We start from the raw sequence: 24135 nt of genomic DNA, 5'->3' as shown, positions 1-24135 counted from the left end.
TATAAATAACTATTATAAAAAAAATGTACACTTTGTCTTTCATATTAGTAAAAAAAAAGAGACAAAGAAAGAATTATATTAAAGGTCTCTGAATGCAAAGATATGCAGATAAGTGAAATATATCTAATTTTGTAGCCTTATTTATTTTGTGCAGTTTGCATGTTAATAAATAATTACATATGTTTTTTTTTTCATAGTTTAAATTTCAAACATTTTTAAATAATGAGAAAAAAAGTTTAAGGTGAGTTCAAACTTTGAACCATACCCAAAGTTCACAGACTTGCGTTATTGTGATTTAACCAATATTTTAATACAATACTGTACAGGACTGGGATAGTAATATTAGCTCAGCTGAACTCAGACCTCAGCCTTGTATTATCACTGTAAAATTCACTGTACTATTCGAGTTTAAAAGACAATTAAGACACTTATTAAAGTACATATATCACTTTTAATATTATACAACACGAGAACACACAACTGAATTCACCATGTCCGCTTTATTTTACAAATATGACATGAAAATACATGACAAGAAGCGACGATATGTGAGAGTCAGAGTGGTTATGGCTCATAAGGCATGACGATGCAAAAGAAAAGAAAAGTGCTGAGGCTCAAAAAGCCGCTTTCATTACATATTAACCTCATATTTACCACAGAGGTAGCCTACAGACTCACATATGTTCTTATTTTAAACGTAATAAATAAGGATAATGAGGCAGTGCATGTCGAACATCAAACATTCAGGATTTCACAGAATACTCCTTTTGTGTTTCCAGTGGAATGACTGTAATATAATCCAGAACATGCTCTTCTTTACACGTAACACACACACACTGTTTATATAATATACAACATTTACAACAACAGACTCATGCTATTGAGTATTTCTTTCCTATTATTAATTATTGGCAAGACTAGAACTGGAGATAAATAGGGTAGATTGAGAGGGGGAGGGGCATAAATTCACACCAGACATGAACCTTCTATTCTTTATAGTACCTTTACAGGGTTTACAGGCTTTACGAACATTTGGCCGAGACTTATAGTTGAGGAAAACGCTCTTTCTCCAGGCTAGTAGTCGTATTAATGCTGTCCTGAGCTATGGGTGTCAATGTACGAATGTTTCCGAATATATATTTAATCGTATTTATACTAAGAAGCCATAACATTAAAACCACTTGCAGATGGTTTAGCACATAGGTTCCTATCCTAGGGGTAATGCTATACCTGCTATAATGTGATAAAGCAATATACAGCTCTGGAAAAATAAAAAATAAGACACCACTTAAAAATAATGATGAGTTTCTTTGATTTTACCAAATTGAAAACCTCTGGAATATAATCAAGAGGAAGATGGATGATCAGAAGCCAAATCATCATCAAACCAAGCTGAACTGCTTGATTTTTTGCACCAGGAGTAAAGCAGCATAAAGTTATCCAAAAGCAGTGTGTAAGACTGGTGGAGGAGAACATGATGCCAAGATGCATGAAAAAAAAAACTGTGATTAAAAACCACCAGGGTTATTCCACCAAATATTGATTTCTGAACTGTTAAAACTTAAACTATGTGTCAGTAGTTTATAGAATAAAACAACAATGTTTTACTCTATATTTTACTCTATAACTATATTTTACTCAAACATAAACCTATAAATAGCAAAATCAGAGATTTTCCAGAGCTCTATATTCAGTCAAATCCATTATTCAGGTGTAACTAATTTGACAAAAATGTGTTTCATGGCTGGACCCTTGTTTGCTATGAAGGGAGCGTGGAGATATTTGAGATGCGCTCATAGAAGCAAAGCTTTCCCTTCCAGGTTGACCCCAGCGGAATGCGAGGGAGCGTTCTAAATCAAATCACGGGTGCAGAGAAGTAGTGCCCTACGGAGTGCGCACTACTATTTGCAGTAGATTTTGAACATTTGGCAGAAACTTATAGTTAAGGAAGTTGATGAAAACGCTCTTTCTCCTGGCTAGTAGTAGCAGTACTAAAGCTCACCTGAGCTATGCTTTGGGTGTCAATGTACGAATGTTAATTTTACATATTTTATCAGAACCTCTTAGTGAAGAGGATCAAATTTGTGTACCTACATAATTTAATCATATTTTATCTTATAAGCCATAACATTAAAACCACTTACAGATGGTTTAATACATGGTTTCCTATTCTGGGGTCCCGACATCGTCTCTAGGGCTCATATGTGCCATTTGCAGTGCACTACTTCATAGGGAATTGATTGATTCTATTTTTAATGTCTGCTATAAAGCGATAAAGCATTATATTTATCGTTTAAATACATTATTCGGGAGTAACAAATAAAACTAAATGTGTTTAATAGCTGGACCCTTGTTTACTACATAGGGAGTGTAGAGATTTTTGAGACGCACCCACAGAAGCAAAGCTTTTCCTTCCAGGTTGACCCCAGTGGAACGCAAGGCTGCGTTCTAAATCAAATAACAGGTTCAGAGAACTAGTGCACTACGAAGTGTGCACTAATATTAGCAGTACCAGTCAAAAGCTTAGGAATTAAAAAAAAAAAAAACTTTACAGGGTTTAAAGGGTTTAACGGGTTTACGAACATTTGGCCGAAATTTGTAGTTAAAGAAGTTGATGAGGGGAATAAAATAAAATAAAATAAAATAAAAAACTATAAAATAACCATAGTAACTGAACTAAGCATTAATTTCCCTAATCCCTAATCTTTTATATTGATTATATAGCTTATATGTGACTAAGATCGAGGCACAATACAATCAATCCACTTCTGCATCTCCCTACAGCACTGAGTATCACTTTAGGGACAGTAGGAAAAATACCAGACTAATTGAATAACGAATAAATCTATTTAACTTTCAAACCAATATCAAACCAACAGTAGAATTTAAATTCACATTTTGAGAAAGATAAATTGATTTTTTGAATTTTTAATTTCTCATTTTGTCCACTAATTTTCCTACAGTCCCTAAAGTGCTGCTTTAGAGTGGTGATGGAAGTTGGTTTTACAGAGGGACTGAACAATTGATATTTTAAACCCTAAAAAAAGGTATTTCACACATAAAAAAAGTTAAGAAACCCCTGATTTAACATGAAAATTATTAATTAAATTATTGAATTATCGTACAGGATGTCATTGCCCTCCCAGAAAAAAAAAAAAAAAAAAATCTGCATTTTTATCGATTTTTAGTTTACTACACAATTTGAACAATCAAACACTCCCTTACAATGTTTCAAAGTTTCTTGCTGAATGGAACAACAGAAATTGTCCAAAATGACCTGAAATAAACTCTTTTTACATTGACTTCCATTAAAAGTTAAGAAGGTTTTATGTCTCTCCTGTAAAGTTGCTGTTTTAGAAATTCAGATTTGGATTCATGGAGGAGGGACCTAAATAATATATGGCAGGTGGTCTTAATGTTATGGCTGCTCTGTGTATATGATTTTACTGTATATATATACACAGTATAGTACAGTACAGTACTGTGCAAAAGTCTTAAAAAATAAGCGAGACTGAAAACTGGATGTAAAGCTGCCTGTCTGGGCATCAAGTGTTCAAAAAGACTAAATTCAGACTAAATACAATAAATACAAACAAATTCTGACTGCTGAATTTGTTATACAGTGTTTATCAAGCAAAATCACAGAAATAAATAGATTTAAAGGTTTTAAAGGTTCTAAAGCTGCACTTTTGCACAGTACTGGAGATGCTAACTCGTGACTGGTCGCTGAAAGTCAGTGCGTATGAATGTATAGAAATATCTGAAAAGGTAAACATGAATGTAAGTTTTGTTCTCTAGACGATAAGTGGAATAGAGCTTCGTGACCTGCATTAGACGTACTGTAGATATACACAAATAAAGATTTAATAGAGCGAGGTTTTGGCCCCGGCAGTCAGCGGCGTAGCCAGATCCACGTATTGGCCAGCCAGAACGCCACAGTGAGCGAGTACATGATCATCTCCCGCTTCGCTCGCTCTTTATTCTCCTGCTCCAGAAGCTGCAGTCTTCGGTTCAGCTTTATGATCTGTTTAATAAAATAAAGACAAAGAATAGAATTAGTTTATGATGAAAAAAAAAATCCCTTAAACTCCTTTCATTTTCGCAAAAATCGTCAGAGCTCCTTATAATCCGGTGCTCCTTACGTTTGAATTCTACCAGTCAGGTATTAAGGAGCAGTAAATCCACTCTGCTGAAGTACAGAGTTATACAGGAGTTTCAGTAAAGTTCTCCAGCACCAAGGCTGGAGCAGCACTAGCATTAGCCGCTAACTGTGCTAAGCAATAGCTCTTTTACAGTTCAGAAGTAAGTATTATCAGCCTGTAGCCTGCTCCTAACCCCAGCTAGCACTGCTGGAGCAGCATTACCATTACCCGCTAACGCTTAGCCGCTAATGCTAATGCTCCATCCTTAGTGCTGGAGAAATTCAGGAATCGAAGCTTACTGTAAATATACAGAAGCTCTTTACCTCACCCAAATAACCAGTTTTCAGAAGAGAAATCTGTGTAGATTAACATCCAGCATTCGTTTGACTTTAAAAGAAAGTCTTTTTTTATTACAGTTTTGTTTACTTAGCTTAGCTTTACTTAACCTAGTTAGCTACCTCCAACTACCACCACCCAGCGGTGAGACCCGCTGAATCAGAAGCTCCTTATAGTGTCTCTTGAAATGCGCCTTATAATCCAGTAAACGGTATAAAGAGTGCCATTTTAACACTGATTCAGTTTAGATGATTTTGATTTCAGAGTTTAAATAGTGAAAATCACAAATGAATCTGATTCCAGAGTGCTGTTTTAGGCGTGATTCAGTTCAGATCTATATTTGATTCCAGTGCTGTTGAAGGAGTGATTCAGTTCAGATGAATCTGATTCCAGAGTGCTATTTGAGAAGTGATTCAGTTGAGGAGTGATTCAGTTCAGATGTATTTGATTCCAGAGTGCTGTTGGAGGAGTGATTCATTTGAGGAGTGATTCAGTTTAAATACATTTGATTCCAGAGTGCTGTTTGAGGAGTGATTCAGTTCAGATATATTCTTTTCAGTGAGCAATTTAAAAACTGATTCAGATTAGAGTAATTAGATTTCACAATACCATTTGATGAGTGAATCCATTCAAATGAATCTGATTCCACAGTGCTATTCGAGAAGTGATTCAGTTAAGGAGTGATTCAGTTGAGATGTATTTGATTCCAGAAAGCTCTTTGTGGAGTGATTCAGTTGAGGAGTGATTCAGTTCAAATGAATCTGATTCCAAAATGCTATTTGAGAAGTGATTCAGTTGAGGAGTGATTCAGTTCAGATGTATTTGATTCCAGAGTGCTGTTGGAGGAGTGATTCATTTGAGGAGTGATTCAGTTCAAATAAATCTGATTCCAGAGTGCTATTTGAGGAGTGATTCACAGTTCAGATGTATTTGGTTCCAGAGTGCTGTTGGAGGAGAGATTCATTTGAGGAGTGATTCAGTTCAAATAAATCTGATTCCAGAGTGCTATTTGAGGAGTGATTCAGTTCAGATGTATTCGATTCCAAAGTGCTGTTGGAGGAGTGATTCATTTGAGGAAGGATTCAGTTAAGGAGTGATTCAGTTCAGATGTATTTTATTCCAGAGTGCTATTTGAGAAGTGTGATGCAGTTGGAGTGATTCAGTTCAAATAAATCTGATTCCAGAGTGCTGTTTGAGGAGTGATTCAGTTCAGATCTATTCTTTTCCAGTGAGCAATTTAAAAACGGATTCAGTTTAGATTAATTAGATTCCACAATAGTGTTTGATTAGTGAATCAATTCAAATTAATCTGATTCCGGAGTGCCTTTGGATTTGATTCCAGAATACTGTTTAAAGAGTGATTCAGTTTAGTTTAGTGATTCCGATTCTAAAGAGGTTTTTGAGCAGTGACTCAATTAAGACACATTTGACTCCAAAGCAGTTTTAAGCAGTGATTCATTTCAATAGGACCTGATTACAGAGTGGTGTTTGAGATGCGTGTGATTCGTTACCTGTCGTCTCAGAGACGCCGCATCCACTAACGAGGCATCTTCTGCAGTGTTCTCCAAACTCGCCTCCAAGGTCACGAGGGCGGTTCTGTCAGAACACAAACAAATAACATCCGGGTTCATATGTAAATGAGTATAGGATGTAATTCTATATGATTTATACTGGGGCTGCATGATATATCGTTTAAGCATCGGCATGGCGATGGCAATAGTCACATCACAAGACGTGTGATGTCACTTAATGCAATTAAATTAAATCAAAAACGTCATGTTGCGATGTTTTGATTTTTGACACAAGAATGACTTTTCCTAAACTTTTTGGGAATTTTTATTTTTCCAAAACTTATCCAGGCCTGGAAATAGCAATTTTCAAATTCCATGACTTTTCCAGGTTTTTCATGACCGTATGAACCCTGACAAAATGTTAAAATTCAAGCATTTTCCAGGATTTCAAGCACCCGTACGAACCCTGAGCTATGGAGAGAGGTCTCGCGCATCAGATCACACAGGTTACAGGTGTCGCAGGTGTACATAGCATGCTGGACGTTGTATTTAAATCAGAGATGGTCAGAAACCTGCCATAGGTGAGACCGTATTGGGCAGAGACTGTAAAAAAAGATGGACGCCGTGTCGCGGTTCCCATTCATTCAATGAAAATGAAGCCAAAATCTTCCGCCATGTTGGCGATTCTGAAACCCGAGTCTGTAGAGCGCAGAAGAGACCAGAGGAGGGAGAAAGACTGTGGAGAGACAGCCTACTCATTTAAATAACCCCGCCCCTGAGGGCTGCCTCGAGGTCACAGGCTGCAGAGTGGGGCGGAGCGGAGCTGACGGTCTGTTATTGGTCCCGCCCATAACCAGCCCTTTTACAATAACCACACCTTTTTTGAATAGAGCTGAATAACGTTTAAAAAAAAAACGAATTCTGTAGGGATATAAACATTTGACAATATAAGCAGAGGTTACACTAGATGTTACATTTAAATAATGGAGGTAGAATTACAGTATATTAGAAAAAAACGTGATTGAAAGTTGTTCTGTTTTGCCATTGAAACCTATGGGGATGGGTGGAGTTACACAGCTTTCTGAAACCGAACAGCAGGGGGCGCCCGACCTGTGGTGGCTTCACTTTTGAGAGACGATGCTCTGTCCAGCTATATACAGTCTATGGTATTGGGTATCATTTGGATGAGGAGCTCACCTGCCATGACGGTCATCCAGCATGGTCAGGACCTGCTCGTAGGCTCGGCGCGTGGTGCACTGGATGTAGGACAGGACGCCGCTCGCGCTGTACAAGTTCTGGCAGTCCTGAGGGCTCATGAGGGGGGGGCAGGCGCGGATCGGGGCGCTGGGAGACGGACTCGCACTGGCCGGCAGAAACAGGAGCATCAATTAAAAACGCAACACCACCGCATGCCGACTGCATTTCAGTAATTCAGCTCAAAATGTGAAACGTATATATTATATAGATATATTAAACACAGAGTGATCTATTATACGCATTTATTTATTTTATTGTTTGATGATCATGGCTTGCAGCCAAATAGCAATAAAGTGGGCCAGTGTGCCAAGTCCTGCTGGAAAACGAAATCTGCATCTCAATAAAAGTTGTCAGTAGCAGAGGGAAGCTGTAAGATATGAAGTGCTGTAAGATTTTGTGGGAAAACAAAACTGCACTGACTTTAGACTTTTTTCGGACTATAAGGCGCACTTAAAAACTTTTAATTTTCACAAAAATTGACAGTGCGTCTTATAATACGGTGCGCCTTTTGTATGGATTTTACTCGTCAGGTTGTAAGGAGCAGTAAACACACACTCCGTGCAGCGTTATAGAGAGTTTCAGTGCTATACAGAGTCCAGAGCCGTGCAGCTCCGAGGCTGAGCAGCAATAGCATTAGCTAGATGCTAACCGCTAAGCTAGCTAGCTTATTCACTGAGATCAGTATTATCTAAATTTTACTCGTCAGGTTGTAAGGAGCAGTAAACACACACTCCGTGCAGCGTTATACAGAGTTTCAGTGCTATACAGAGTCCAGAGCTGTGCAGCTCTGAGGCTGGAGCAGCAAATAGCATTAGCTAGCTTATTCACTGTTCAGAGATCAGTATTATCTAAATTTTACCCGTCAGGTGTAAGGAGCAGTAAACACACACTCCGTGCAGAGCCGTGCCGCTCCGAGGCTGGAGCAGCAATAGCTAGATGCTAACCGCTTAGCTAGCTAGCTTTTTCACTGTTCAGAGATCAGTATTATCTAAATTTTACCCGTCAGGTGTAAGGAGCAGTAAACACACACTCCGTGCAGAGCCGTGCCGCTCCGAGGCTGGAGCAGCAATAGCATTAGCTAGATGCTAACCGCTTAGCTAGCTAGCTTTTTCACTGTTCAGAGATCAGTATTTTCTAAATGTAGCACTTTTAATACTGCTGGAGCAGTATTATTAGAGTTAGATGCTAATCGCTAAGCGTTCACCGTTCAGAGGTGAGTTATCGGCCTGTAAGTCTGTGCTGCTTTGCCTGGCTAGCATTAGCTAGATGCTAAGCGCTAACTCTCTCAGAGGTGAGTTTTATCAGCCTGTAATCTGCTTGTTTACCGTGTTAAAACAAGCTACGGGGGACGAATCGCTAGCTAATATCTCACTGTCTTACCAGAACACGCAGGATTACTCAGTGTAACGCTGTCGTTTAAGTTTGGGTTAACTTTACTAGTTTAGGTGACTAGCTAGCGTGCTAGCGGATAGCTATGCTAACGCTGGTGCAGCAAGCCTTAGTGGACATCTGGAAATCTAAGCTTACTGTAAATAAACTGAAGCACGTTACTCACCCAAATAAACAGTCCGAAAAATACGGTATGTTTTTAGTTATTCTTCAAAAATATGACTAAATAATATCATTACTTACTTTTTTCCCCAAATTTATTACTTTTAAATTACTTTTAAATTATTTAAATTACTTTTTAAAGCAGCAATATATATGTATCAAATAAAAACAGATGTAGATACAGTAGATGCAGGTACAGGTAGATGCAGTAGCAAATTTTTTCTAAATTATACAGATATTTAAGTTGAATTATCAAATATTGAATAAACTCAATTAACATTTTTTAAAGTGTCAGTCAAATAACGTAAAGCAGCTTCATGTCGCAAAACCACATTATAAAGCTTTTTTTGCGAAGATTACTTTATTATCACTTATATAAACCGAGTTTATGCAAAGTGACCACGACAATACATTTCATCGTATCCTTCACGTAGCGCTAATGCTAATGCTAATGCGTAAAAGCAAAAAGACGCACAAATTCCACATGATTTGATCGCTCACATTCATCTCGCATGTCCATGGATTGGATATGTATCCGATTTAATCCCACATACGAAAGTGATTTAAATCTGATTTGAAAAAAAAAAAAAAAAACGGATTTGGCACGTTCACACAGCCATGAAAATTGAGCAAATTTGAGTCAAATCAGCCTGGTAATGTGAACATAACCAAAAATAAACACTTTTCTCTTTTGATTCTTAAAATTTTAAATGCAGATTTTATTTTTAAAATTCACTTTTATAGTTTAAGCACTTTAAAATATCAAAAATACTGTAAACTGTTGTACTGATCACACACTTTTGACTTCACTGAGTCGTGTGCTGTAGAAAATTGAGACAGAAGTGTGTATATGAGTGTGTATGAGTGTGTTGAGTGTGTGTGTGCTTTGCTTACCCCTCAAATTTGTTAATTTGGCCATTGTGACGGACAGCTGAGGCCTCGCTGGCACAGCGCTCACGTCTGGATCTCACGTGAGATTGGACCTTAGTAGAGAAAGAACAAAAATGACAAACATTATATGAATTAAGATTAAAATCTCTTAACCTGCTCATGTTCAAAAGCACAACAGCAGCTAAAGAACATAGAGGGCTCTATCTTACACCCATCATGATGCTCATTGCTATCTTACACCCCACCAACAGTCTATTTTCACACCTTCCAACTTCCTCCTTTAAATAGCAAAGGTGCTTCTGAATATATCTACAGTGATGAGTGTGGTGGTCTGGAAGTGAGGTGTGTTCTGGAGGTAAATTTCTGCAGTATTGCTATCTCTAGCTTGGCAACAGAAAACACAGGAGCTCCACTGACTGAATACAACCTAGACAGACGTGAGCAGTCAGACGTTCATTGCTATCTTGGCAACACAGGTGCAAGTGCACAAACCCAACTTTTACATCAACAATAAAGAGAATGAACCAACGTGAACGAGGAGCTCAGTTTCCTCTGCTGAGAAGCGTTTGCTGGACACATCCAGGAAGCTACGCCGTTAAAATAGCAATCCGCCAAAGTCAGAGCTCACTCTTAAAGGGAATGATGAGCAAGTGACAAAATTAACCACACCCATGATTAATTAAGAGAATTAGTACCGTATTTTACAGACTATTAGGAGCATCGGATTATAAGGTGCGTTATGTGACACTAGTAAAGAACAGGGGTGTCGCCATGTTTTTCTTCTAATTCAGAACTCACCCAGTGGTGAGACCTGTAAAGCTAAGCTAAGCTAAGTAAAGTAAACAAAACTGTAATTCTTATTTAAAAAAATAAGTCAAACGAGCGCTGGATGTTAATCTACACAGATTTCTCTCCTGAAAACTGTTTATTTGGGTGAGTAAAGCACTTAAGCACTTAAATTTCCAGATTTCCACTAAGGCTAGGTGCAGCATCATTAGCATTAGCAGTCTTGGTGCTGGAGAACTAAACTGAAACTTCTGTATAACGCTGTACTTTAGCAGAGTGGCTTTACCGATCCTTAATAACAATACCTGACTGATAGAATTCATACATAAGACAACTGAAATTTTTTGGGTAAATCAAAGGATTTTAAGTGTGCCTTATAAAGCAAAAAAAAAAAAAACATGTATTTTGTGTTTCGTTTCGAACTGCGCAAGGTGTACTTTTCCTGTGGTTACAATAGAGAAAACCCATCGACATAAATATATGAACATGCAGGTTAAGAAAGAGGAATATTAAATAGTTCTTATTTAATAAGCATGTGCATGTTTCTGATAGCTCTTCTTTTACCTGAGTGGGTGGTCCCGTTGGCTGTTCGGGCTCGAGGAACTGCAGTGGCTGTTCTTTAAGTGTGAGAACCCGAGGAGGAGCTTTTAACTCCACAGACTCCACTGGAGTGGACTGAATCAGGTCCAGATCTACAGGCCGGCCAAATCGAGGATCACTGCTGTCTCCTGCAGGACCAACAACACAAAATTATATATAAAGTCTCTTTATTTTCTAATAAAAATGTAGTGTGTGAAATTTTAATTATAAATGTACCAACAGAACCAGTAATAATAAATAAAAGTTAGGTAAAGTTGTTTGGTGTTAGAATGAATGAATGAAAAACCCTAAAACAACTTTATATATAAAAATGATTTACAAATACATTCATTAAAGACACCATATAAATAAAAAATGTCAAACAAATAAACACTATAAAAATAGTACATGAATAAAAACACACTACACTGTACAAATAAAACACCCAAAAACACTATATAAATGAAAACACTTTATAACAAAAAATATATAAAAATGCTAAAAAAAAAAAAAGGATAAAGGTTTTATACAAATAGAAAAAAAAAAAAATTAATCATCATAAAAACACTATAAAATATAATTAGGAAATTGCTATATTAAAGTTATCAAGTAAATAAAAACACACTTAGTCCTTAAAATGTATATGAATTTAAATACTAAATTAAAAATAGTATTAAAAATACTACTAAGTAAAAAAAAAGTCAAGAAATTATTTAAACAGTGAATAAAAACACTAAAATCAGTATATAAATAAAAACACTAAAAAAACACTAAACATGCAATATGAATGAATTGTATAAAATTTACTATACACATACATTTTTGAATTAAACTGAGGAACAGAGGGACGGAAGAACAGAGAGATGGAGGGACAGAGGGATGCTGGATCAGTGAACACCTGCCACTACGATCCTCTCGGGAACAGAGGGATGGGGGACAGAGGGATGGGGGGACAGAGGGATGGAGGGACAGAGGGATGATGTATCAGTGAATACCTGCCACTACGATCCTCTCAGGGACAGAGGGATGGGGGGACAGAGGGATGGGGGGACAGAGGGATGGAGGGACAGAGGGATGATGGATCAGTGAATACCTGCCACTACGATCCTCTCAGGGACAGAGGGATGGGGGGACAGAGGCATGGGGGGACAGAAGGACAGAGGGACAGAGGGATGATGGATCTGTGAATACCTGCCACTACGATCCTCTCAGTAACAGAGGGATGGGGGGGACAGAGGTATGGGGGGACAGAGGGATGGGGACAGAGGGATGGGGGGACAGAGGGATGGGGGACAGAGGGATGGGGGACAGAGGGATGGGGGACAGAGGGACAGAGGGATGATGTATCAGTGAATACCTGCCACTACGATCCTCTCGGGGACAGAGGGATGAAGGAACAGAAGGACAGAGGGACAGAGGGATGATGGATCAGTGAATACCTGCCACTACGATCCTCTCGGGGACAGAGGGATGGAGGAACAGAAGGACAGAGGGATGATGTATCAGTGAATACCTGCTACTACGATCCTCTCGGGGACAAAGGGATGGAGGGACAGAAGGACGGAGGGACAGAGGGATGGAGGGACAGAGGGATGGAGGGAAAGAAGGACGGAGGGACAGAGGGATGATGGATCAGTGAATACCTGCCACTACGATCCTCTCGGGGACAGAGGGATGGAGGAACAGAGGGATGGAGGGACAGAAGGACAGAGGGATGATGGATCAGTGAATACCTGCCACTACGATCCTCTCGGGGACAGAGGGATGGAGGAACAGAAGGACAGAGGGACAGAGGGATGATGTATCAGTGAATACCTGCTACTACGATCCTCTCGGGGACAAAGGGATGGAGGGACAGAAGGACGGAGGGACAGAGGGATGGAGGGACAGAGGGATGGAGGGACAGAAGGACGGAGGGACAGAGGGATGATGGATCAGTGAATACCTGCCACTACGATCCTCTCGGGGACAGAGGGATGGAGGAACAGAGGGATGGAGGGACAGAAGGACAGAGGGACAGAGGGATGATGGATCAGTGAATACCTGCCACTACAATCCTCTCGGGGACAGAGGGATGGAGGAACAGAGGGATGGAGGGACAGAATGACGGAGGGACAGAGGGATGATGGATCAGTGAATACCTGCCACTACAATCCTCTCGGGGACAGAGGGATGGAGGAACAGAGGGATAGAGGAACAGAGGGATGGAGGGACAGAAGGACAGAGGGACGATGGATCTGTGAATACCTGCCACTACGATCCTCTCAGGAACAGAGGGATGGGGGGACAGAGGTATGGGGGGACAGAGGGATGGGGGGACAGAGGGATGGGGGACAGAGGGATGATGGATCAGTGAATACCTGCCACTACGATCCTCTCGGGGACAGGGATGAAGGAACAGAGGGATAGAGGAACAGAAGGACAGAGGGACAGAGGGATGGTGGATCTGTGAATACCTGCCACTACAATCCTCTTGGGGACAGAGGGATGGAGGGACAGAAGGACAGAGGGACAGAGGGATGATGGATCAGTGAATACCTGCCACTACGATCCTCTCGGGGACGTGCATCATGGTGCTGTGGGTTTCCTCCAGCAGAATTCCTGCGTGATCCTCGGAGGAGTTGGATCCGATCTTCAGCCGGTCCGGGATCCTCATCTGCTGACTGATCCCCTCCGTGTACTCCAGTTCATACTGGATACGGTTCATCTCAGCCATGTCCACCTCGCTCATTCTCACCACAGCTGATCAGCATACACACAAACACACACACACACAACTTATAGAAGCGTATATGAATCAAAGCAATATAAATATGTCCTATAGTGCGACAACATAAAATTCTGATTTAAAGGAGAACTCTGCTGTAGAATTGACTTTTGGTGTAGTAAAACATGATAATGTTTAAAGTTAATGTTTTTTAAAGATATTCTGATTTAAAAACATGTTTTGGTTCTTTTAATGTGTGTTACACCATAGGACATTAGCCTTGTTACACTGAATTACTGAAATAGCAGCAAATTTAAAACAAGCTTGCTAACTATAACATATTTTTGCAGACATTGTACCAATAAATTGATTTATATTTACTATATTTATTATCAAACCAGGCATGCCACTATTTTTCTAATTGTTCGTTTGTTGGATTTTTTTAATCAATCCAGTTTAATCATCCAGTTTAAACGTTTAAATCTTACACCAAATAAAGATTAGTGATTGTTTATAAAGATATTTGGGTGTTACACTAAAGGACAGAAACAGTCGCTAGCTAAATATTGATTTCATATAATTACCAATATTCACATTTCGCTTATTTCGGCTATATTTGACCCTAAAGGACAGCAACAGTAGCTAGATATTAAATTTAAGACAAAGTGGGAGGTATTAGTTAATTACCATAAGGCATTATGTTACACGAAAGGACAGAAACAGTAGCTAGCTAGATATAGAATTCCTATCACTACAGATATTTACATACTAATTATTTTAGCAATATGTTACACCACAGGACATTATGTTACACTAAATGACACTTCCCATAGTTATAAACTGTATTTAGAAGAAATATATATATATATTTTTTAATTAATAATTACAGATATTAACATATACTGATTATTTTGCAATATGTTACACCACAGGACATTACCTTAGACAAAAGGACATAAACAGTGGTCAGATGTTGCAGTAAAGAGAAAGTGAAACTTACTAGTCACATACCATTACACAAATTTACACTTTAAATATATAGGCTGTATGTTACACCATGAAACATTATGTTACACTAAACGACAGCATTTAGCAATGATATACATCATTACTGACATTCATATATTTGATTATTTTAGCAATGTTACACCACAGGACATAAGCTAAGTTAGCTATGTTAGATAATAGACTTGGCAACACAGCAACAATAGCTAGATAGAGCTATAGGTATTAGTTAGTCACAACATTACAGACAGATAAATATGTATTAATTACAAAGATATTTAGTAATAATTACAAATATTAACATATACAATTTATTTTAGCAATATGTTACACCATAGGACATTATGTTACACTAAATGACATTAACAGTAGTTAAACACTGCATTTAAGAGAAATATAAAGACATTAATTAATCATTAAAGATATCAACATATAAGTTACTAATTATTTTGTTATATATGTTACACCACAGGACATTATGTGGCTTAACGTTACAATAAATGACAGAAACAGTAGCTAGATATCGCATTTAAGAGAAAATTATAGGTATTGATTGGTCCTATAACACTACAGATATTCGTATATTGGTTGCTTTTTATATATTATTTTTCAGAAATTGGGAAAAACATAACATTTATTTGCCTGTTGGCTAAATATTAGCTTGCTAAACTAAAATTAGCTAAGCTAAGCTAAGATAGGCTAGGCTAGCAGGCTAATTACACCGGTAACCGCTGATTTAAACAAAAACATGTGAAATAAACCGGATTTTAAACCATTTTAAACTAGTTAAATTTGAATTTTATGATCAATACATTCCAAATTAACCCGAAAATCAGGAAATTAACCCTAAAACACAAGATAATCTACAGTAAAGCAGCAGAACTCACCTTATAGATCCGTCTCTCTGATTCTCCTCTCTCCTTCCGCTTCACATCTCACCCTCAACAATCCGGTTTATCCGCAGAAACCGGATTAACAGGTCAGACTAATCCGAAGTATTATTTATATAAACGCAACTGTTAATTCCAGATCTAATGAAATATATAAAAAATGAACAGGGAGAAACAACCCGCTCCTTCCAGCAGCTCCGCTCATACAGCCAGCTATCTACAACAGCAGGAACAGGAACAGGGCCGCGGGCGCGTCCCAATCCGCTCACTTGCTCCCTAACTAGGGCGCCTTATTTTCCTACACAGCCCCAAAAGTATCATGGAAGAAAATAAATAATAAAAAATAATAAATAAAACGACAAAATTATACAATATTTATAAATCGTAGGAAATAATTGATTAAATTGATGGACTATGTAATAAAAGAGAGGAACCATTTATTAACCTGATGAAATTAATAATAATTTGGAATTAAGATTAGGAATTTGCTGTATAGTATAAACCATGGCCTATAATTTATTATAGGCAACCATTAATTTAATAAAAGTGGGGAAACGATATATTACATTAATAAAATAAATGTTAAAACCTAAAGAACTGTTTACTAAATTGAGAAAACGAATCATAAAACTGAAGCCACCATCTATTACATTAAAAGAAAATTTAATAAAAGTGGGGCAACAATTTATTAAATTAAGAAAATTAATTAAAAAACCTAAGTAAAAATGTATCAAATTGAGAAAATGAATTATAAAACTGAAGCAATCATCTATTAAATTGAAGGAATGTTTAATAAAAGTGGGACAAAAAAATGTAATTAAGAAAAGGAATGTTAAAACTAAAGGGACAATTTATTAAATTGAGGAAATTATTTTTAAACAGAGACAAACATTTGTTCAATTGATTCACATTGAGAAATTATTTATACAACTGAGACATAAAACAATTTATTAAATTAAGGAAAATAATTTTAAACCTAAGTAACAATTTATTAAATTAAGGAATTTTATTTTAAAACCTAAGTAACGATTTATTAAATTAAGGAAATTTATTTTAAAACCTAAGGAACGATTTATTAAATTAAGGGAAATTTATTTTAAAACCTAAGGAACAATTTAATACATAAAAAACTAACCTAAGGAACAATTTATTAAATATAGAAAATGATTTTTAAAACCTAAGTAACGATTTATTAAATTCAGGAAATTTATTTTAAAACCTAAGTAACGATTTATTAAATTAAGGAAATTTATTTTAAAACCTAAGTAACAATTTAGTAAATTAAGCAAATTTATTTTAAAACCTAAGGAACAGTTTAATACATAAAAAACTAACCTAAGGAACAATTTATTAAATATAGAAAATTAATTTTAAAACCTAAGGAACAATTTAATACATTAAGAAAATTAATGTTAACCTAATGAAGAATTTATTAAAAATAACAATGAATTTTAAATCCTAAGGAACAATTTATTAAATTAAGAAAATTAATTTTAAAACTGAAGCAACAATTTATTAAGTCCCAAACTGAGAGTACAGCCACCCTCGTTAACTCGTTAACTAACCAAGCTAACCTCTGAAAGTTGGTGTATCTGAATGTATCTGTGAGTATTAAGATTAAATTTAGCTAGATTTAGATTTAGCTTGCATTAGTAATCTCCCACACAGCCGTACTGTACCTGTTTTACAGAATTTACGATATAAAAAAACCTAAATAATATTTTTCTAAAACAAATTTTACAACGCTAAATCAATAAGTAAATCATTATATGAATACAGTGACTATACTCTTCAGCTCAGTTCCCGTAGTGTAGTGGTTATCACGTTCGCCTAACACGCGAAAGGTCCTCGGTTCGAAACCGGGCGGGAACAAGCGTTTTTTGTTAAAACTACGTTTTAAATCGGTATTTAGAGTCACACAGACTATTACTGTTATTGTTATAATCCGCTTCTTTAATATAGTTCTATTTATAATGTGTTTAGAAGCTAAATGTGAATAATCTGGAGATCCGAGCTGTTTGCAGTAATTTATTTCTACCACAGGATGGTAGTGTGGCCTACAATATACAACTCTGAAAAAATGTATTACATCCAGAGCATTTATTTGCAGTGAGAGTTCAGAAATCAATATTTGGTGGTTTAACCGTGGTTTTTAATCAAAGTTTTCATGCATCTTGGCATGCATCTTGCATGTTCTCCTCCACCAGTCTTACACACTGCTTTTGGATAACTTTATGCTGCTTTACTCCTGGTGCAAAAATTCAAGCAGTTCAGTTTGGTTTGATGGCTTGTGATCATCCATCTTTCTCTTGTTTATATTCCAGAGGTTTTACATTTGGTAAAATCAAAGAAACTCCTCATTTTAATTGGTGTCTAATTTTTTTCCAGAGCTGTATATAATAGAAAGTAGAATACGAATCAAATAAAAAAAAATAAAAGATCAGTTCTGTATCAGGAGTAAATCTATAAGCATATTTACAAAGGCAAATACACAGAACTATTAGTGTACAATGGGGTATATTTTGTTTTAATGGTAAGTGAATGAGTTTTGCTTAATATATTTTCATTTAAAATCCATTTACTCATATTCTGAAAAGCACAAATCCCACAATCATCCAGCAGGTGGCGCTCTTTCACCCCTGAAAAAGGCTCTCCACTGACAGATATGTGGAAGTAGGCTGTTGTGATGATGGTGGAGAATTCCTCTGGATGTCCTCTGCTGGGTTCTATAATAAACTGACCTAAAATGCTCATTCCCGCCAAAGAGACCTACCCAAAAGCTCTCTCCGTTTATATTTTTTTAAACTGTGAGACTGTGGGGTCATCCAGGGTTATCCAGGTCATCATGTCCAAACCAGACGTGAAGAGCTCGCAGTGTTCCTCAGTGGCTTCATTTCCAGTCATACAGCCATTAACTATTAATAGCAACAACACCCAAGAGCAGCTATCCCCCAACAAGGTCAGAGAGGCCAGGACATGCTGGTGTTACTGGAAGGCATCTTCATCCTCGCGGGTTGTCACTTACTGTTGTCTCTTCAATCATTCTGCATCTCGTCCATGAGGGGCTGTCCAGGGTCTACTGAACCTTGAGGGGACTGTCCAGCACATACGAAAACACACCTAACAACTGACCAGAACTAGACATTCGTAAGTATGGCTACTTAGTCAACAACCTATGGTTGACTAGCTTGGTCAGGTTGGTCAAACTGGTTGTCAGTTGTCGTTAGATGGGTCATGTTTGAGCAGAATTGTCCAATAGGTCATGTTGGTCAAATTAGAGTAAGGCAATACTGGTCATGCAAGTCAAATAGCTTTTTTATGGCGGCCATATTGGTCAAGGTTGGTCACCACTTTCATGGTGATTGAGATACAAGGTTATGCTGCTGAGATACAAGGTTAAGTTTGGTCATATGGGTTGAGTAATCTGGTCAACTTGGTCATGCAGGTTGGAGCAGCATTGTTTGGTAGGTCATGATGGCAAATTAGCTTGGTCATACTGGTTGACTATTGGTCAGGTTGGTCCAAACTGTATATGTTGGATGACCAATGTGGTCAAGTTGGTCATTCTGGTTGACTTCCATGGTCAAGCTGGTCATGCTGCTTAACTAGTTTAATCCCACTGGTAAACCAGCAAAGTTGGCAATGGTGGTCAACTAGCTTGTTTATGGCGGCCATATTTGTCAAGCTGACCAATATTTTGTCTAGATCTGCTGGTCATGATGACCAGTTGACTTGCTCCGTGGTCAACTTGGTCATGCATATTGTCAATTGACGTCAGGTTGGTCATGTTGTTTGAGAAACATTGTATGGTAGATCATAATGGCCAACTAGCTTTGATCAGGTTGGTCATATCTGTTGGCTAGTTTGATCAAGCTGTTCATGCTGGTTGACTAGTTTTGGTCAGGCTGGTCATGTTGGTCAAATTCTTGATGGTGAAACAGCAAATGTGGCAATGCTGGTCAACTAGCTTGACCATAGTGGCCATATTGGTCATGCTAACTAATAATTTGTCTAGATTTGCTAGGTTGGTCACCAGTTTAATCAAGCTGGTCATGGCGATTGAAATACATGGTTATACTGGTCATGATGACCAATCGAATTGATCCGTGGTCAACTTGGTCATGAAATTGGCTAATTGAGGTCAAGTTGGTAATGTTGTTTGAGCAGCATTGTCTGGTAGTTTGTGATGGCCAACTAGCTTTTATCAGGTTGGTTATACGTTTTGGCTAGTTTGGGCAAGCTGGTCATGCTGGTTGACTTCCATGGTCATGCTGCTTGACTAGTATGCTCATGTTGATCATGTTGGTCAAACTAGAGCAATCATGATGGTGAACCAGCAAATGTGTCAATGCTGGTCATGCTGGTCAACTGGCTTGTTCATAGCTGCCATATTGGTCAAGCTGGCCAATAATTTGTCTAGATTTGCAAGGTTGGTCATCAGTTTGATCAAGCTGGTCATGGTGATTAAGTTATATGGTTATGCTGGTCATGATGACCAACTAGCTTGGTCATACTGGCTGACTATTGATCAGGTTGGTCATATCTGTTGGCTAGTTTGGTCAAGCTTGTTAAAAAATATGTTCAAGCTGTCAATACTGGATGATCAATGTGAAATGACCAACCTGATCAAAGCTAGTTGGTCATCATGACCAACCTGATGACAATTGACAACTTGCATGACCAAGTGGACCAGGTTAATGAACCCGCATGACCAAGCCGTTTGGTCACCATAACCAGCATAACCATGTATCTCGATCGCCATGACCAGCTTGATTAAACTAGCTACCAACCTAGCAAATCTAGCCAAAGGATTGTTCAGCTTGATCAATATGGCCGCTATAAACAAGCCAGTTGACCAGCATGACCAGCATTGCCACATTTGCTGGTACACCAGCAGGATTTGAAAAACATGACCAACCTGACCAAACTAGCCAACCAGCATGACCATGGTACTCATTCAGCATGACCAGCATGACTATGGAAGGCAACAAGAATGACCAGCTCGACCCCAGTGGTCATTATGGCTAGTTATCTTGGTCATACTGGTTGACTATTGATAGGTCCAAGCTGTCTATGCTGGATGACCAATGTGGTCGATCTGCCTTCCATGTTGAGGCTGGTCATTCTAGTTGCCTTCCATGGTCATGCTGGTTGACTAGTTTAGTCAGGTTACTCATGTTGGTCAAACTAGAGCAGTCCTGCTTGTTTAAGCTGTCTATATGCTGGATGGCCAATGTGGTTGAACTGGTCATGCTGGTTGACCTCCATGGTCATGCTGATCATAGAGGTGAACCAGAAGGTTTTCCTGGTTAACTAGTTTGATCAGGTTGGTTGTGCTGGTCAAACTAGAGCAATCCTGCTGGTAAACCAGCAAGTGTGGTAATAGTGATACTGTTTGGGTACTGCAGCAGTTGGTCTGTGGTGGCATTAGCGTGTCACTTGTGCCCCTGAAAACGGTGGATTTACTGGCTTACAGTGGGTTAAACCCTGACTCCACTCAGCTGCTGTGGGTGTTTAGGGGATTATGGTGCTAGGCCCCTATTTTCACCTCCACTGTGGGGTTCTAGCTCTGCTGCAGATGTGTCAACTCATGGCCGTGGGGGTGGGGAGGTCATGCGCTATGTTCACATCTGTGCTCATCGGGAGTGTTTTAGCACTCGGAGGGTGTTTTTGCACTTGCAATCATGTCGTTTTACACATGGAAACGTGTTTTAACCCTTTGGAATGCTCTTTGGCTTCTAAAAAAGACTGGAACATCAATTCCTACTCAATCAATGGTATTAAAAGAGTTTATCTTGCTTTTATTTGAGTAAATATCTCTCCTGTCCAAGGAAGAAAGCTCTTTACTAGATTTTCGATCAATGCTGTGAGGATTTGATTGCATTCAGCAACAACAGCTAGTGAGAGAGTTAAAAATCACCAACTCCCTAAATCATGTCCATCAGAATCATCCCAACCCAAAAGTACTGTATGTGTTGGATGGAGCTCAATCTTTCGAGAATGCACAGTTGCACTGCTCCACAGGAGAGGGGACACACCTAATATGCAAATATATGAGGCCAGCAGCCAATTGGAAAGATGTATGAAACAACACTGATGATTTACTACGATTGATTGATGATTTAATAAAATTGGAGGCCCCACCCCTCACACATTACTTGATACTCTCTCGAACTATTGACTTTAACTCTATCCGGATGGGATTAGTTTCTCAGGAGGTTCTGGGATAATTTTCTCTTTTATGGAGGGGGGTTTATCCTATGTGATTTTATTCTCGTCCGGAACGACCATGTATGTGTTTTTTTTTTTTTCAGACGTCTTCTGAGATAAAAAATTACAGGCTGAATTATCTACTGTGTTTCTCTGAACTCCGTGGTCCTCCAGTAATTTTAGTCCTGTTCGGATGCACATCTGTTTCTTCTCGCGTTTAATAAAATAGATATTTGTCCGAGTAGAAATGGAGGAGCTACTGAACTCGATGCCTAAACTCGATGCCTAAAAAAACTCACTGGTCCTCCTGTTTTTTTCAATTGCAGTCCGGGTGCAAGAGTTTTATAACTAAGTAGAAGTGAGAAACATTTTTTAGAGCTTTCCCCCTGACAAACTAATCCTGTCCGGATACGGCTTTAGACTGACCAAAAATCTTGCTACATAATACACACAATACACTCTTTAAACCTGAAAACACTACACTAAAAATCTCTAATCCACAGTAACACCTCAGCAAGTTGTAGGCTGTAAAGGTAACTTGTTCTTACAGCCTACAACACTTATATTATAAGCAGAAATCTCACATTCTGGTACTAAAACTTGTCTAAAATTCTGTCTGTATCGCTCACTTTCGGTTCCCCCAAAAACAAAAAAAAGTCGGATGGCCTAGAATGGCAGTCTGAGTGGTCTGGGTGGGGTAAAGGTAAAATATCTGGTGTCCCACTTTGGTCTGAAAGCCATAGATGTGGAAATAAGGGCCTGTGAAAGTTTAATGAGAGGCTGTCATCTTTTAAAAGGCCTCTCTTCACCCACCGGCCCGCACGGTCCACACCTATCCGCACAGACCTGGACCACCACTCCATGACCTCATTCTGCAGATAGCAGCAGCCAGACAGCAGCAAATCTGGTTAACTGTGAAAGCCAGGCTCCAGCTAAAAATCTAATTTACACCACCCCGCCCCACTTTTCCCAGTTGCAGACGATCAGCCAAGACATGTTTGGCATGTTTGAAGGCTGGAGCTTTTTCTTCTATTGTTTTAGAGCTGGAGGCTAATGTAGCTAACAGGTAATAGAAGCTTATTAACAGCCTAAGTTGCCAAAAGAATTCTCAAATCTGGTTGTAGAGATTTGGAGGTCCAGACCAAAGTTCCAACCAAGATTTGTGTGTTTGTTACATTATATATTGTACTGCATTTTGTCCATTTAGTTTAGTTTTGGTTTCACACTGCAACGTAATGACTGAGTGCACCAAAAACTTTACTACATCCTGGCATCACCACCAACTGGTGCATTTTAAAAAATGAGAAAATCATTAAAAAGTTACTTTATTTTAGTAATTAAAAATAAAAATAGCTTTTTATTGGGAAATCAAGGGACCTGAAGTGAAGTCTGGAGGAAGAGTAAAAAGGCACACAGTCCAAACTCCAAAATGACCTGAAATAAACTCTTTTTTCATCTCTCTCATTTAAAATTTCTGTGTTAGAGATACATGTTTTTCATTGGTTAGCGACAATATCCTGTTTGTACAAAAGTGCCCCCTTTCTGGTTATGTAACGTACAGCATGAACTTGATTCTGCACACAAAAGTAAGTACAGATTTGTACTGAAAAGAGTACAAAGCTTGTCGCTGGGGCTGTACCTTATATTGAGGTACAAAAAAGTACCTTTCAGTGAAAGTCCTTTTTTGTACCCATGGTTTTTTGTGCCAGTAAAGATTATAAAATTATAAACATTATCATCAACTAAATATGGCTCAAAAACTTGATGATCCAAAATTGTCTGTCTTTCAAATAAAACATGTGCAATTTAAATATATATTGTTTATTAGTGCAGTGATGCAGAATACTGAATATACCCTTATATTCAGTATAAGGTTAAATGGTACAAATTTGTACTTATTGCTGTTAGAAATTACTTTGTACTTCAGCGGGAACAAATCTGACCCTGTAAAGACCAATATTGTACCTTTGAGGGTACAATTATGAAGAGTGTACCCTTGAGTACAAAAAAGTACTCATGTTTTTTAGAGTGTGCGTATTTGGGTTATACGTCACACTGCTTGGTTTGTAGAAGGCTGTGTGTAGTACATTGGATCGTTGTCAATTCTGCTTCAGTTGCCTTTTTTTATTTTTCTGTTGTTTAATTACATCCTGTAATTCATCTGAAAGTACGAACCATCAAAAAAAAAATGTTTTTTACATTTTGCAGACAAACCTGATCATGGTTCAGTAGATGTGGACCAAGACCAAGACCATTTTTTGTTGAGCTTG

General features: G+C 38.1%; 1 protein-coding gene and 1 non-coding gene across 4 annotated transcripts; one reads left to right on the top strand and one right to left on the bottom strand.

Annotated features, from left to right (window-relative positions):
- Positions 1–481: 481 nt before the first annotated feature.
- Positions 482–15903, bottom strand: mffb (mitochondrial fission factor b). 3 transcript variants are annotated; one of them, XM_022678621.2, is made up of 7 exons: positions 15653–15903; positions 13592–13795; positions 11039–11202; positions 9692–9780; positions 7187–7351; positions 5990–6074; positions 482–4024 (listed from the first exon to the last, which is right to left on the bottom strand). In XM_022678621.2, the coding sequence occupies exons 2-7, from the start codon at positions 13782–13784 to the stop codon at positions 3893–3895; spliced, it is 828 nt and encodes a 275-aa protein (XP_022534342.1). In that variant the 5' UTR covers positions 13785–13795; positions 15653–15903; the 3' UTR covers positions 482–3892. The 3 variants fall into 3 exon arrangements, with proteins under 3 accessions (XP_022534342.1, XP_022534343.1, XP_049334851.1); XM_022678622.2 differs by lacking the exon at positions 7187–7351 and having other exon boundaries at positions 15653–15902; XM_049478894.1 differs by lacking the exons at positions 13592–13795; positions 15653–15903 and adding an exon at positions 12147–12210.
- Positions 15904–17454: 1551 nt separating this feature from the next.
- trnav-aac (transfer RNA valine (anticodon AAC)) lies at positions 17455–17527 on the top strand. The gene has a single exon. It is a non-coding gene; the product is annotated as a tRNA-Val (tRNA).
- Positions 17528–24135: the final 6608 nt, after the last annotated feature.

This window comes from Astyanax mexicanus, chromosome 4 (assembly GCF_023375975.1).
Source record: "Astyanax mexicanus isolate ESR-SI-001 chromosome 4, AstMex3_surface, whole genome shotgun sequence".
NCBI classification, from domain to species: Eukaryota; Metazoa; Chordata; class Actinopteri; order Characiformes; family Acestrorhamphidae; genus Astyanax; species Astyanax mexicanus.
The sequence above is the reverse complement of the archived record's forward strand: the minus strand, read 5'-3'. Positions and strand labels throughout refer to the sequence as shown.